Source organism: Girardinichthys multiradiatus, chromosome 18 (genome assembly GCF_021462225.1).
Source record: "Girardinichthys multiradiatus isolate DD_20200921_A chromosome 18, DD_fGirMul_XY1, whole genome shotgun sequence".
In the NCBI taxonomy this organism is placed as follows: Eukaryota; Metazoa; Chordata; class Actinopteri; order Cyprinodontiformes; family Goodeidae; genus Girardinichthys; species Girardinichthys multiradiatus.
This window is the reverse complement of record NC_061810.1, coordinates 9,646,571-9,660,646: the sequence shown is the minus strand read 5'-3', so window position 1 is coordinate 9,660,646 and position 14,076 is coordinate 9,646,571. Positions and strand designations below refer to the sequence as shown.

Here is a 14,076-nt window from a genome sequence, read left to right as displayed (position 1 = left end):
AACAATATGCATTTTAGGACGGTTTGTCTTTTAGGAATAGGTGCAACCAAAAGAAAGTACTTACTTGAAGTAAAGACTGAACAGTCCTTACTTCAAAACAATGAAAAAACCATCAAACCAGGAATTGTTCAGATGCCGGAACATTAATGGCAGAACACCGTTTGGATCCTTATCATAATACAAATCAGTAGTAATAAACCAAGTAGAGTGAGTTTCCTGCATTTCTGTAAATGTATACAGAATGTAAAAAATATTAGGACACTCTCTGGCATTCTGTTCTTCTTAGGTACAGTATTTGGACATTTGGATACTAAATATAAATTATAAAAATACAGAAAAAATGCAAATTATATTAAACAATTAGACCTGATGATAGACAGTTTTTGATAGACAGTTTTTGATTTCCCCCCCTCCAACACACCCACATATTGTTGTCCAACCCTGAAAGCAGACCGCAAGATGCTAAAAGAAGTCTCCAAAAAACTTAAAAGGGCATCACGGGAACTACAGTTGGTTTGTACTGTTACTTTGGAAGTCTATGCATGTACAATCAAAAAGAGACTGCCCAAGTTTAACTTTAATGGGAGGTGTGCATGGAGCAATTTTTTTTTGCTCTAAGAAAAACAAGGCCAGATTAAAATTTGCCAGCGAGGCAAAGACCAGGACCTCTGGAATAATGTTCTGTGGACGGATGAGTCAGAAATATTTGGAAATATTTGGACACCAGAACAGAGGACATGCTTGAAATAAACTAAATGCAACATTTTAAGAAAAAATAAAATAAAACTCATACCAGTTGTGAAGCATGGAGGTGGAAGTGTCATGGTTTGGGGATGCTTTGCTTGACCAGCATCATCATTATACAGGTCCTTCTCAAAATATTAGCATATTGTGATAAAGTTCATTATTTTCCATAATGTAATGATGAAAATTTTACATTCATATATTATAGATTCATTGCACACTAACTGAAATATTTCAGGTCTTTTATTGTCTTAATACGGATGATTTTGGCATACAGCTCATGAAAACCCAAAATTCCTATCTCACAAAATTAGCATATCATTAAAAGGGTCTCTAAACGAGCTATGAACCTAATCATCTGAATCAACGAGTTAACTCTAAACACCTGCAAAAGATTCCTGAGGCCTTTAAAACTCCCAGCCTGGTTCATCACTCAAAACCCCAATCATGGGTAAGACTGCCGACCTGACTGCTGTCCAGAAGGCCACTATTGACACCCTCAAGCAAGAGGGTAAGACACAGAAAGAAATTTCTGAACGAATAGGCTGTTCCCAGAGTGCTGTATCAAGGCACCTCAGTGGGAAGTCTGTGGGAAGGAAAAAGTGTGGCAGAAAACGCTGCACAACGAGAAGAGGTGACCGGACCCTGAGGAACATTATTGAGAAGGGCCGATTCCAGACCTTGGGGGACCTGCGGAAGCAGTGGACTGAGTCTGGAGTAGAAACATCCAGAGCCACCGTGCACAGGTGTGTGCAGGAAATGGGCTACAGGTGCCGCATTCCCCAGGTCAAGCCACTTTTGAACCAGAAACAGCGGCAGAAGCGCCTGACCAGCACTGGACTGTTGCTCAGTGGTCCAAAGTACTTTTTTCGGATGAAAGCCAATTCTGCATGTCATTCGGAAATCAAGGTGCCAGAGTCTGGAGGAAGACTGGGGAGAAGGAAATGCCAGAAGTCCAGTGTCAAGTACCCACAGTCAGTGATGGTCTGGGGTGCCGTGTCAGCTGCTGGTGTTGGTCCACTGTGTTTTATCAAGGGCAGGGTCAATGCAGCTAGCTATCAGGAGATTTTGGAGCACTTCATGCTTCCATCTGCTGAAAAGCTTTATGGAGATGAAGATTTCATTTTTCAGCACGACCTGGCACCTGCTCACAGTGCCAAAACCACTGGTAAATGGTTTACTGACCATGGTATCACTGTGCTCAATTGGCCTGCCAGCTCTCCTGACCTGAACCCCATAGAGAATCTGTGGGATATTGTGAAGAGAACGTTGAGAGACTCATGAGCCAACACTCTGGATGAGCTAAAGGCCGCTATCGAAGCATCCTGGGCCTCCATAAGACCTCAGCAGTGCCACAGGCTGATTGCCTCCATGCCACGCCACATTGAAGCAGTCATTTCTGCAAAAGGATTCCCGACCAAGTATTGAGTGCATAACTGTATATGATTATTTGAAGGTTGACATTTTTTGTATTAAAAACACTTTTCTTTTATTGGTCGGATGAAATACGCTAATTTTGTGAGATAGGAATTTTGGGTTTTCATGAGCTGTATGCCAAAATCATCCGTATTAAGACAATAAAAGACCTGAAATATTTCAGTTAGTGTGCAATGAATCTAAAATATATGAATGTTAAATTTTCATCATGGCATTATGGAATATAATGAACTTTATCACAATATGCTAATATTTTGAGAAGGACCTGTAGAATCCATCCTGTATGGATGTTTGAGGAAAAAAAAAACATATGTAAAAGCAAAATCATAGCTGAACCAGAACCGGACCCTGCAACATAATGAACCAAGACTCTATACTGTAAAAGCCTTCTTGTTTTGCTTATTCAATATTAATCTACAAAATGACCACCAGTTTATTTTTGAGAAAGATGTCTCCACTTCCTGGGTTGTAGAGATTTCTGTTGAGCCAGCTGCTTGTGACGGTCAGTGGCTTTTAACTTTAAGACTCTAATCCACCAACTTATGTCTCCTACAACCATCCACAGTGGTTTATAGTCTTTATAGTCTGTATTTGATGTTTATATTGCTACTGTACATGTAGACGGGAACCCAAAGTCTGATTGTTTCTTTCTTCCCCCGTGCGTTTGTGTTTGGTTGGGCCATGGTAGGAGCAGCCTTTGGCCGTCTGGTTGGAGAAAGCATGGCAGCCTGGTTCCCTGATGGCATTCAATCAGATGGGTCCATCTATCCCATAGTGCCAGGAGGCTATGCTGTTGTGGGTATGTTAAGGACTCATTAATTTATTACTGGACAGCTTGTTGTTTTCTTCTTTTTTTCCGTTTATGATTTTGAATAAATGTTAATGTGTTCCTTTGTTCTCACAATAATGTATTTTTGATCTGGCAGGTTAAATTATTATGTTTCAAAGATTCATACAGTTTTTATTTTGATAAGGTTTCTATTTACATTTCTATCTGCACCCCTGACTTCTAGCTCAAAGTCCAAACGCTCTGATTAGCCATAATAAATAACACAAAACAGAGTCAGGGTTCAACAGAATAGAAACTAAAATGACCAAAATCACCTGGCAGAGAACTGTTTTTATAAGGTCTTCCAAATTTAAATTAAATCCAAAATAGTTCAATAGTTTTATTTGGCATTGTAAATGAGTGGTAGAAATGACACATACTCAGCATTTCTTAAAGTTGAGTTTTGATGATACCAGTGTTGCTACTTGTTGACAGTAGTGCCTCTGCTGCAGGTTCTGGTGCCTGCTGTTTTCTGTTTTTCTGGGGTTGCTGATGCTGTTGTGCTGTGCTGTAGCTGATGACTCAGCCCTTTGCAGGCCCGACACTCTGATGAGCCTCTTTCATCTCACACAGCAGAGCTCGCTCTAAGGACCGAGCGTTAGGACGGGAGGAGGGAGCAGCAACAGCAGCATTTATCTGAGGGGTGGAGGGGAGCTGACACTCTCGGCTTAATTAAGTTACGGGAAAGAACAATGAAACCTGCGTGTGCTAACCCTTCCTATCTAGCATCCATTTCCTCTTTCCCTCTTTATGTTGCTACCTCTTTATTTTAATTCTCTCATTCTCCACTGTTTCTCCTTTTTTCCTTTGTTTAAATTGGACTCATCCATTTTCTCGGTGTGTATGAAGACTCATTCACTCCACACTGCTCTGTTTGGTCTTATACTTTATGCTACTCTTTATACACTTACGTGAAGGAAAAAAAGGTTTGAAGCAGAGATTTCCTCCTGTATTGAATTGGTTGTGTGGGCCTTATGGGTATGTAGGAGAAGATTGCGTGGGGAAGAATGTGAATTTGTTTAGCTGAGCTGAGGGTTTAGAGAGTAGTGTTAGTCTGATAAATACAACTGATAAAAGGAGGATGACTTAGGATGGTTTAGTAGACAGATATCATATTCTGAGTTTAATCATGGCTTTTAGGTTTCTTGTTTTTAGAAATGTTTGGTATATGTTTTGCGAAGAAATGTAGCCGATCCAGATGTATCCTGCAAGACTAAAATAATGCATTGAAAAGGTTTTATTTTCTAGCCTTCTTGCTGTAAGTTATTAATCATTTATAGCCAACGTCACACAATCTGTGAGAGAAACATACTCACAATTATTTTAGAGTAATGACTAAATCAGCTTGACTTTTTAAACTGGTTTTAAATCGGTTTAGGTTTTGATATTGCCAAGTAGAATGACTAACATTGTAAAAACATTCTTACCTTAACTCTGAGGTTCCCAAAGGGCTGCCAACCTTTCTAAATCCAGCATGTTGCATTACAGACATGGGTTAAAAGCCCAAATGGACAAAACACTGCAACCTTGCTGTAAAATGAAAGAGCCTTCCTGTTATCCAATGGAGTCTTACTCTTGCATCCTGATTGAATCGCAAACATATTGTAAAGAAATACAGTTTCCTTTTAAAAGCTTCTTACATCTCTGTGGTTCCTGTGTACCCCATAAAGACCACCCGTTTGCATTACCAGCAATCAAACAATGGATAATCCCAATCTGTCCCTTTACCGTTTCTTTAGTAGTGTCCTATCAAAACTTTTTTAAATGTTTAATCCTGCCATTGCTCCTAAATTTCACCAGCCTCTCTGTGTGTTAAGTGTGGTAACTTAACCTTAGTAACAGACAGCCAGCGAAATCAGATTCCACGACTACTGACTACCCAGATCTGTTCCTGATCCTCTATAGGGCAGCAGAATTCAGCTCAGAAGTGTTTACAGTCCGCTCTCTACACTACACAAATCATTTTCTTAAATAAATTCACAACATATCTGCTTAATTGCTTTTATAAAGATAATAACATTCACACAGACCAAACGTGCAAAAAGAAAGTTAATTATGTGAACAAGGTGCACTTTAGGGACCAGGTCTCCGTTGAAAGGTAGATTGTAAGTTAATCAAACTTAAATTTACAAAGTTTGTGTAAGGTATTTCACACTCTTTTGTGATAAAAGAAACTTTAGCTGTCAGAATCCTTATTTATGATGTTCCTAAACCTACTCTTATAATCCTGTTGATAGATTCGGACCTTATCTTGATAATTACTAGTACTGCTCATTTTGCTCACCCTGCTGTCTTCCCCCTACCCCAGGTGCTGCAGCCTTGTCAGGAGCGGTCACCCACACCGTTTCCACTGCGGTCATTGTGTTTGAGCTGACTGGTCAGATCTCCCACATCCTGCCGGTGATGATAGCTGTGATCCTTGCCAATGCCGTGGCTCAGTCTTTACAGCCGTCGCTCTACGACTCCATCATCAGGATCAAGAAACTGCCCTACCTCCCAGAGCTGGGCTGGGGTCACCACGAGTACGTACAGCATGATATATATAGTGTAGTAGTCTCATTAGAATGTAATGCTGCCATCCACAGACAGGTGAAGCTTTTTTAGGTTAACTTATTTCTATTTCTACAGTTTTTAAGTCTTCAACTAGTACAGTATTCATCCTCACTTTAAGATCCATAACAACAGGAGCTTGTGTGGAGACGGTTTGACATGATGGTAAATATGGTTTGAGTCACAGTGTTTGAAAGAGCTTGATGAGACAGTCAGAAGCTCTTCTATATCTGCAATATAAAAGCCAAGGTTCTATTAACTTGGCAGAGATCTAGATGTAAAATCTGGAAAACTTAAATGTTGCCATTTGTAATTTTTGGTGCTATATTCCAGGAGTTCATAAACGTCTAATGTTTGCTACAAAAATGCCAAAAAATAGCTTTCAGCTTTTAATTTAAGTAAGATTTTATGTTTAGAAAGCCTTCCTGCTTTTAGTTTGTTCATTTAAATGGTCACCAGTATGATCAAAAGAAGAAAACAATTACTAGTTCTGTGTATATTAATTGTTATATTAAATCAGACTGTTGTTGCATCTTGCTAGCGGATGCCTATTAGCATGCTAGTTACATTTTCTTCTGCTCAGACTACAGTTTTTGTTGATGCTCTGTTGAGGGTCTTTTTTTTAACCATATTGATGAGATGGACCGATACACTTTTTTTCAGTTAAATCTTTTTAATGACTTTAATAAACTGTGTTAATGAACACTGTAGCAAGCTAGCATAAGGTAGCATTAGCTTACCCTCACACATCCTCTAGATTGTACCCTTCATTGTGATACCACTGCATGGCTTTCCTTTCTCTCCTGTACTTAATCAGAGTGCTTTGTCTTGCTACCTTCTCTGACTCTCTTCTGACAAGTCTGACAACAGCCATAGACTGAACAGCATTTAAGGCTGTTGTTTTGCTTGTGTCACAAATTACATCACACTACTTTTTCAGCCTGTGGGACCACTTTCCTGTTGACGATGCTGCCCACATTGAGATGGTATTCAGTGGTAATGGAAAATAAACCAAATTGTGTAGAGCTGACCTGAGTCAGGTAGAGTAGGTACTAATGGAAAAAAGGCAATATGATCTCTTAGTCTGGGTCAGTAGGCTACACAGTCTTGGGGAAGACTGCTGACTACACTGATGTTCAGAAGATAACCATTGACACCCTCCACAAAGAGGGTAAGCCACAAAAAGTTAATCGCTAATAAGCTGGTTGTTTAAAGTGCTGCATCCAAGCATGTTCTTAGAAAATTGAGTGGAAGGAAAAAGGTAGAAAAAGGTGCACCAGCGACAGAGAAAACTGCAGACTCGAGCGGATTGTCAAATAAAATCCATTCAAGAATCTAAGGGAACTCCACAAGGAGTGGGCTGGAGTCCATAAGGTGCAAATGTCTTACCTGGGCTAAGGAAAAAAGGAACTGGACTGTTGTTCAGTGGTCCAAAGTCCTCTTTTCATAAATGTAAAGTTTGCACTTTATTTGGAAATCAAGGTCCCAGAGTCTGGAGGAAGAGTGGAGAGGCACAGAATCCATGTTGTTTGAAGTCCAGGGTATAGCTTCCACCATCAGTAATGATTTGGGGAGCCATGTCATCTACTAAAGTTGGTTCACTGTGGTTTCTGAAATCCACAGTCAACACAGCCATCTACCAGAACATTTTAAAGCACTTCTTTCTACTAACTAGCTTTATGAAGGAGTTTTCTGGTAATAGGTTGGAGCCAGAGTCTCTACTGCTGGGCAACATTTATTACATTGAAAATGATAAAATTATATTTGAAATTCTCTGTAATCTGGTGCTTACATGTAACAGGAGTAAACTCGAAAACGGCGTCACAAAAAATGACTGTCTCTGTATACCAGTGTTTTATTTATTTGTTATTTAAATGTAACTAGTTAAAAACAAGTATTTCTATATATTTTTAGTTTAATTTATGTGTTAAAACTTCAAATCACACAGTCTGTTAGACTTGAATCTGTTGGCAAAGCAAACATGGGTTTAGGTTCCTGACTCAATAGTTACAGTTAGTTTCCTTCACACTTATTAATATACACTGCCTGGCCAACAAAAATGTGGCCCAAAAAAAAAGGTCACATACTCTGATATTTCGTTGGACCGCTTTTAGCTTTGATTACGACACCCATTCGCTGTGGCATTGTTTCGATAAGCTTCTGTAATGTCACAAGATTTATTTCCACCCAGTGTTGCATAAATCTTTCACCAAGATCTTGCATTGATGATGGTAAAGTCTGACCGCTGCGCAAAACCTTCTCCAGCACATCCCAAAGATTCTCAATGGGGTTAAGGTCTGGACTCTGTGGTGGCCAATCCATGTGTGAGAATGATGTCTCATGCTCCCTGAACCACTCTTTCACAATTAGAGCCCAATGAATCCTGCTATTGTCATCTTGGAATATGCCCGTGCCATCAGGGAAGAAAAAATCCATTGATGGAATAATCTGGTCGTTCAGTATATTCAGGTAGTCAGCTGACCTCATTCTTTGAACACTTACTGTTGCTGAACCCAGACTTGACCAACTGCAGCAACCCCAGATCATAGCACTGCACCCATAGGCTTGTACAGTAGGCACAAGGCATGATGGGTGCATCACTTCACCTGCCTCTCTTCTTACCCTGATCCACCCATCACTCTGGAACAGGGAAAATCTGGACTCATCAGACCATGACCTTCTTCCATTGCTCCAGAGTCCAATCTTTATGTTCCCTAGCAGATTAAAGCCTTTTTTTTTTTTTTTCGGTTAACCTCACTGATTAGTGGTTTTCTTAAGGCTACACAGCTGTTCAGTCCCTATCCCTTGAGTTCCCTACGCATTGTGTGTGTGGAAATGCTCTTACTTTCACTATTAACCATAGGCTGGAGTTCTACTGTTGTTTTTCTTCGATTTGATTTCACCAAACGTTTAAGTGATCGCCCAACACGATCATTCAGGATTTTTTTCCGGCCACATTTCTTCCTCAAAGATGATGGGTCCCCACTATGTTTCCACTTTTTAATAATGCGTTGGACAGTTCTTAACCCAATTTTGGTAGTTTCTGCAATCTCCTTAGATGTTTTCTCTGCTTGATGCATGCCAATGATTTGACCCTTCTGAAACAGACTGACATCTTTTTCCCGACCACAGGATGTATCTTTCAACATGGTTGTTTAAGAAATGAGAAGCAACTCATTGCACCAGTTGGGGTTAAGTAACTTGTTGGTAGCTGAAACATAATCGCCCATGCAGTAATTATCCAAACTATTTGCTTAGTTAAATCCAGGTGGCGACTTTTTATTTTGGCCAGGCAGTGTATATCATATACATACAAGGTGCTGGGTGTCCCCAGAGATGCCCCATTCCATACATTAGCACTTCGCATTTAACAGCTTTTCCTTGATATCTGCAAACTGTTACATGGGAATAATAGCTTAAACGCATCATTCACAAACTAGTTAGCAATAAGGGCACAACGTATGTCATTCTGAATAATTTGTTTCCAGGAGAGCTTCTCTGAGTCATTCATTTCACTACTTCACCACTTCACTTGACCCCCTGTCTCTCACTGTCTTATTTAGTTTCCACTGTCTCCAACTATGTCACTCTCTTCTCCTTTACCACTTCAGATGATCTGCTGTAACCTTCTGGCGTTCTTATTGTATTCACACCTGTGTGCCTATTTGTTTGTGTGGATGTGTGGAATTATGCATAGTCCTAGCCAATTGCTTTAAACATGTGAAAAAGACGTATGTATCTTGTAGTGCATGAGCATACTCTTACGCAATTTTTTTTTTTGTAAAATCCTGCCTTAATTTTGATTACATTTATTCGCTGGGCCAGCATTTTAAGTGGCTTAGGTGACATAAAAAATTAGTCTTTAGTCTCTTATTTTCTTTCATAAATTGTTTTTGTAGCAAATGTAACACAAAAAATACAGGTCCTTCTCAAAAAATTTGCATATTGTGATAAAGTTCATTATTTTCCATAATGTCATGATGAAAATTTAACATTCATATATTTTAGATTCATTGCACACTAACTGAAATATTTCAGGTCTTTTATTGTCTTAATACGGATGATTTTGGCGTACAGCTCATGAAAACCCAAAATTCCTATCTCACAAAATTAGCATATCATTAAAAGGGTCTCTAAACGAGCTATGAACTTAATCATCTGAATCAACGAGTTAACTCTAAACACCTGCAAAAGATTCCTGAGGCCTTTAAAACTCCCAGCCTGGTTCATCACTCAAAACCCCAATCACGGGTAAGACTGCCGACCTGACTGCTGTCCAGAAGGCCACTATTGACACCCTCAAGCAAGAGGGTAAGACACAGAAACAAATTTCTGAACGAATAGACTGTTCCCAGAGTGCTGTATCAAGGCACCTCAGTGGGAAGGAAAAAGTGTGGCAGAAAACGCTGCACAACGAGAAGAGGTGACCGGACCCTGAGGGGAGAAGGGCCGATTCCAGACCTTGGGGGACCTGCGGAAGCAGTGGACTGAGTCTGGAGTAGAAACATCCAGAGCACAGGCGTGTGCAGGAAATGGGCTACAGGTGCCACATTCCCCAGGTCAAGCCACTTTTGAACCAGAAACAGCGGCAGAAGCGCCTGACCTGGGCTACAGAGAAGCAGCACTGGACTGTTGCTCAGTGGTCCAAAGTACTTTTTTCGGATGAAAGCAAATTCTGCATGTCATTCAGAAATCACGGTGCCAGAGTCTGGAGGAAGACTGGGGAGAAGGAAATGCCAAAATGCCAGAAGTCCAGTGTCAAGTACCCACAGTCAGTGATGGTCTGGGGTGCCATGTCAGCTGCTGGTGTTGGTCCACTGTGTTTTATCAAGGGCAGGGTCAATGCAGCTAGCTATCAGGACATTTTGGAGCACTTCATGCTTCCATCTGCTGAAAAGCTTTATGGAGATGAAGATTTCATTTTTCAGCACGACCTGGCACCTGCTCACAGTGCCAAAACCACTGGTAAATGGTTTACTGACCATGGTATCACTGTGCTCAATTGGCCTGCCAACTCTCCTGACCTGAACCCCATAGAGAATCTGTGGGATATTGTGAAGAGAACGTTGAGAGACTCAAGACCCAACACTCTGGATGAGCTAAAGGCCGCTATCGAAGCATCCTGGGCCTCCATAAGACCTCAGCAGTGCCACGGGCTGATTGCCTCCATGCCACGCCGCATTGAAGCAGTCATTTCTGCAAAAGGATTCCCGACCAAGTATTGAGTGCATAACTGTACATGATTATTTGAAGGTTGACATTTTTTGTATTAAAAAACACTTTTCTTTTATTGGTCGGATGAAATATGCTAATTTTGTGAGATAGGAATTTTGGGTTTTCATGAGCTGTATGCCAAAATCATCCGTATTAAGACAATAAAAGACCTGAAATATTTCAGTTAGTGTGCAATGAATCTAAAATATATGAATGTTAAATTTTCATCATGGCATTATGGAATATAATGAACTTTATCACAATATGCTAATATTTTGAGAAGGACCTGTACACACAGTAGGCAGGAAAACACCCACCTACACAGCTGAGATATTTCATAATCAGGCTCCTAGGTATCAGTTCTAATATTGTCCTGCTCTGAAAAATAATCTTAAAAAATCATTTTTATAGTTATATGTGTGGATTATCAAAAATTCAATAGTAAACAAACCTTTATAAGTCGGTTTACTGACTGTGGTGAGAAACCCCAACACATTTGCTTTCACTTTTAGGTTTTGATGAATTTATTCTCTTTTAGTCATTATTTATACATACTTCTGTGCAAGAAGCCAGTGCTGCATGCCGCATCCTGAACTGCCTCGTCCACTGCAGAGATAAGTGTCCCAGGAGGCTGCATGAAAAACATTAGCCAAACAACTCTGCAGTGCTCCTAATGCAGTGAGAAACTCAGAGCTGCTCTGAAACAGAGTTTGGAAATGATCCAGACATATATTTTCCTAACAGGTCTGAGTGTATATGTTTTCTACCTAAGGCACAGCAAATTACTTTTCCTACTGCTGTTGGAAAATAGATCTCAATATTCGGTTGCTTTTACACAGTCAGTTTATCCAGTTCACTGAGCACTTGCAATCAGCTTGTTTGGTTGACAATGGTGAGGCCTGTTCTGAATGGAACCTGTCCTGTTAACTTTTTTTTTTTTCACTCAAAATTGTTTTCTGAATGACAAGGAGGAGCCCATCAGATTTATTTTCACAAGTGGAGCATTACGGCCAATGCTATATTGCTTCGCTTGATGTTTATAAAAGAAACGTTATTAGAAACTGCTTTGGGATTATTTCAATTGCAATGGAGATGGAAACAAAAATAAATAAAAATGAGCCAAAAAGAGAGTGACGTGGGGCAAAAAGGAAAAAAGGGAGATAAAAGAATAGAGGACAGAAAGAAGGATGGAGAGAATTCACGATAACCCCCTAGAAGACTGCTTCTACACCTGCAGAAACAAATATAACAACAGCAATGTTACTGAAAAGTGCACGGTACTAATGGATGCAAGATGTATTTGGTAGTAAATGCAGCTCAATATAAAACATCTGTCTACCTGTTAACACCTGAATCTAAACACCTGTGTGAGCACTTGCACGCAAGGTTTCTCCATTAAAAATATGCAATAGTGAGTGTAAGGAGCCACAGACCTGCCCCCCTGGACCCAAGACAGACACAGAGGAGATCTGAGCCTCACACATAAAAAGGCCACCCAGAGCACGGGAACCCCGGGAGGACCACTGCCGGGATTACCGCAACCCCTCCACAGAAGAGCAGAGGAAAACCCCAGGGGAACCACCCAGCAGCGACAGTACAGAAGCCCCAGGGAGCTGCAGCGACGAGACCACAGGCCCCATCAACAGCAGTCTACACCGGAGCAGATCCAGCAATGGAGGTAAGGTCCCGGAAAATAGCCACCGAGAGTGAGCCGACACACACCGAAGCACCCTGCTCCGGATCCCAAGAACCACAAATACACCAGCGGGTAGAGACAACATCCACCGGCAGGGAGGAAATAGGCCCCCCATCAAATGTGGGGCCTAAACTGATTCAAGTGAGTGTGAGCATCTAAGACCCAAGCTGACACAAAAACAGGCACACACAGTCACAATCACATCCTCATGCGTACACATAAAAATAATCACACCCCCACATGAACCCGAACAACTCCAGCGACCCCGAGCCCACGCTCCAACCCCAGCCCCCAACGATCTTCGTCCCTATCCGGAGAGGGGGCTACGTACAAAAGAGGGGTCTACCTGGTCCAAATAAGCCATCCCACCAGTGCCGTCCCAGGATTAAATAGTCCCAAATCCCCAATGAATACCAATCTTAACATGTATTACCCACCCCCTATGGACCCCAACATTAATCTCCCACAGGACCCCCAACCAGGACACAGATATCGAACACATGCCTCTGAACCCAAACGCCATGAATCCCCTCCCCAAAAGGGCACATCCCCACAGATGAGCTCCACCCCCCGAAAAGCAGACGAAGACACATTTGCAAAGCGCCAGCTCCACACACAGCCCCACTCCAAGCACCCCCGCCGCATCCTGCCTTCCACCACACAGGGCGCCCAACAGCAAGGCAAGGGCCCCGCCCAACGCCACCCCATCCTCTGCCTACAAGTGCAACAGAGCAGACACCACCGAGCACTGTGTTCACAAAGAACACCCTGACCCCACACCAAGATGGGACAAACTGACCCACCAACAGTTCCCTAGCCGGCAGTATACACCTCGAACTGGCAGCCCCTGCAACCACACAAACACACCACATTACGTCCAATGCTATGACAGCCTGGGGACAAACACCTACCAGTTCAACTCCACAGTCACCGCTCAGCCGATTCAATTGCCGGTGACCCCACATCCAAAACGAGGAAACAACCCCCCACTCCACACAATGCAACCCCCTCCAGACCGCCGCCCCGATCCCCCCCACCCAAAGACGACAGCCAGCGGAGCAGCACACCGCCAGACCCACCCAACAATCTGGCCAACACCAGCACCCCCAGAGAGAAACATGCGCCAGCCGGATAACAGTGCCAGGCCGACCAACCACCCCAGGGCGAGCACAACTCGCCAGTCAACCCAGTGAAGGTACAAGACGTGCTCCACCCACCTGATCGCGACTGCAGTCCAGCCTAGGCCATCTTTATGTATTATAACAATTCTTTAAGATCATCAGAGAGTTCTTTGCCATGAGGTGCCATGTTGACGTTCTAGTGACCAGTATGAGAGAATGTGAGAGTGATAACACCAAATTTAACACACCTACTCCCCCGACACACCTGAGACCTTGTAACACTAACAAGTCACATGACACGGGGGACAGAAAATGGCTAATTGGGAACATTTTCATTTAGGGGTGTTCTCACTTTTGTTGCCAGTGGTTTAGACATCGATGACTATGTGTTGGGTTATTTTAAGGGTACAGCAAATTTACACTGTTATACAAGCTATACCCTGACTACTTTACATTGTATCATATCTTCAGTGTTGTCCCTCAAA

At 41.9% G+C, this 14,076-nt stretch overlaps 1 protein-coding gene across 9 annotated transcripts in view; it reads left to right on the top strand.

Moving 5' to 3' along the window:
- Positions 1 to 14,076, top strand: part of LOC124883862 (chloride channel protein 2-like) — a 231,731-nt gene that overhangs the window by 172,453 nt on the left and 45,202 nt on the right. For all 9 annotated transcript variants that reach the window (XM_047391271.1, XM_047391276.1, XM_047391272.1 and 6 more), the window contains 2 exons: positions 2,870 to 2,980; positions 5,319 to 5,532. In XM_047391271.1, the coding sequence (XP_047247227.1) occupies positions 2,870 to 2,980; positions 5,319 to 5,532 (325 nt within the window). The remainder of the gene's footprint in view (positions 1 to 2,869; positions 2,981 to 5,318; positions 5,533 to 14,076) is intronic.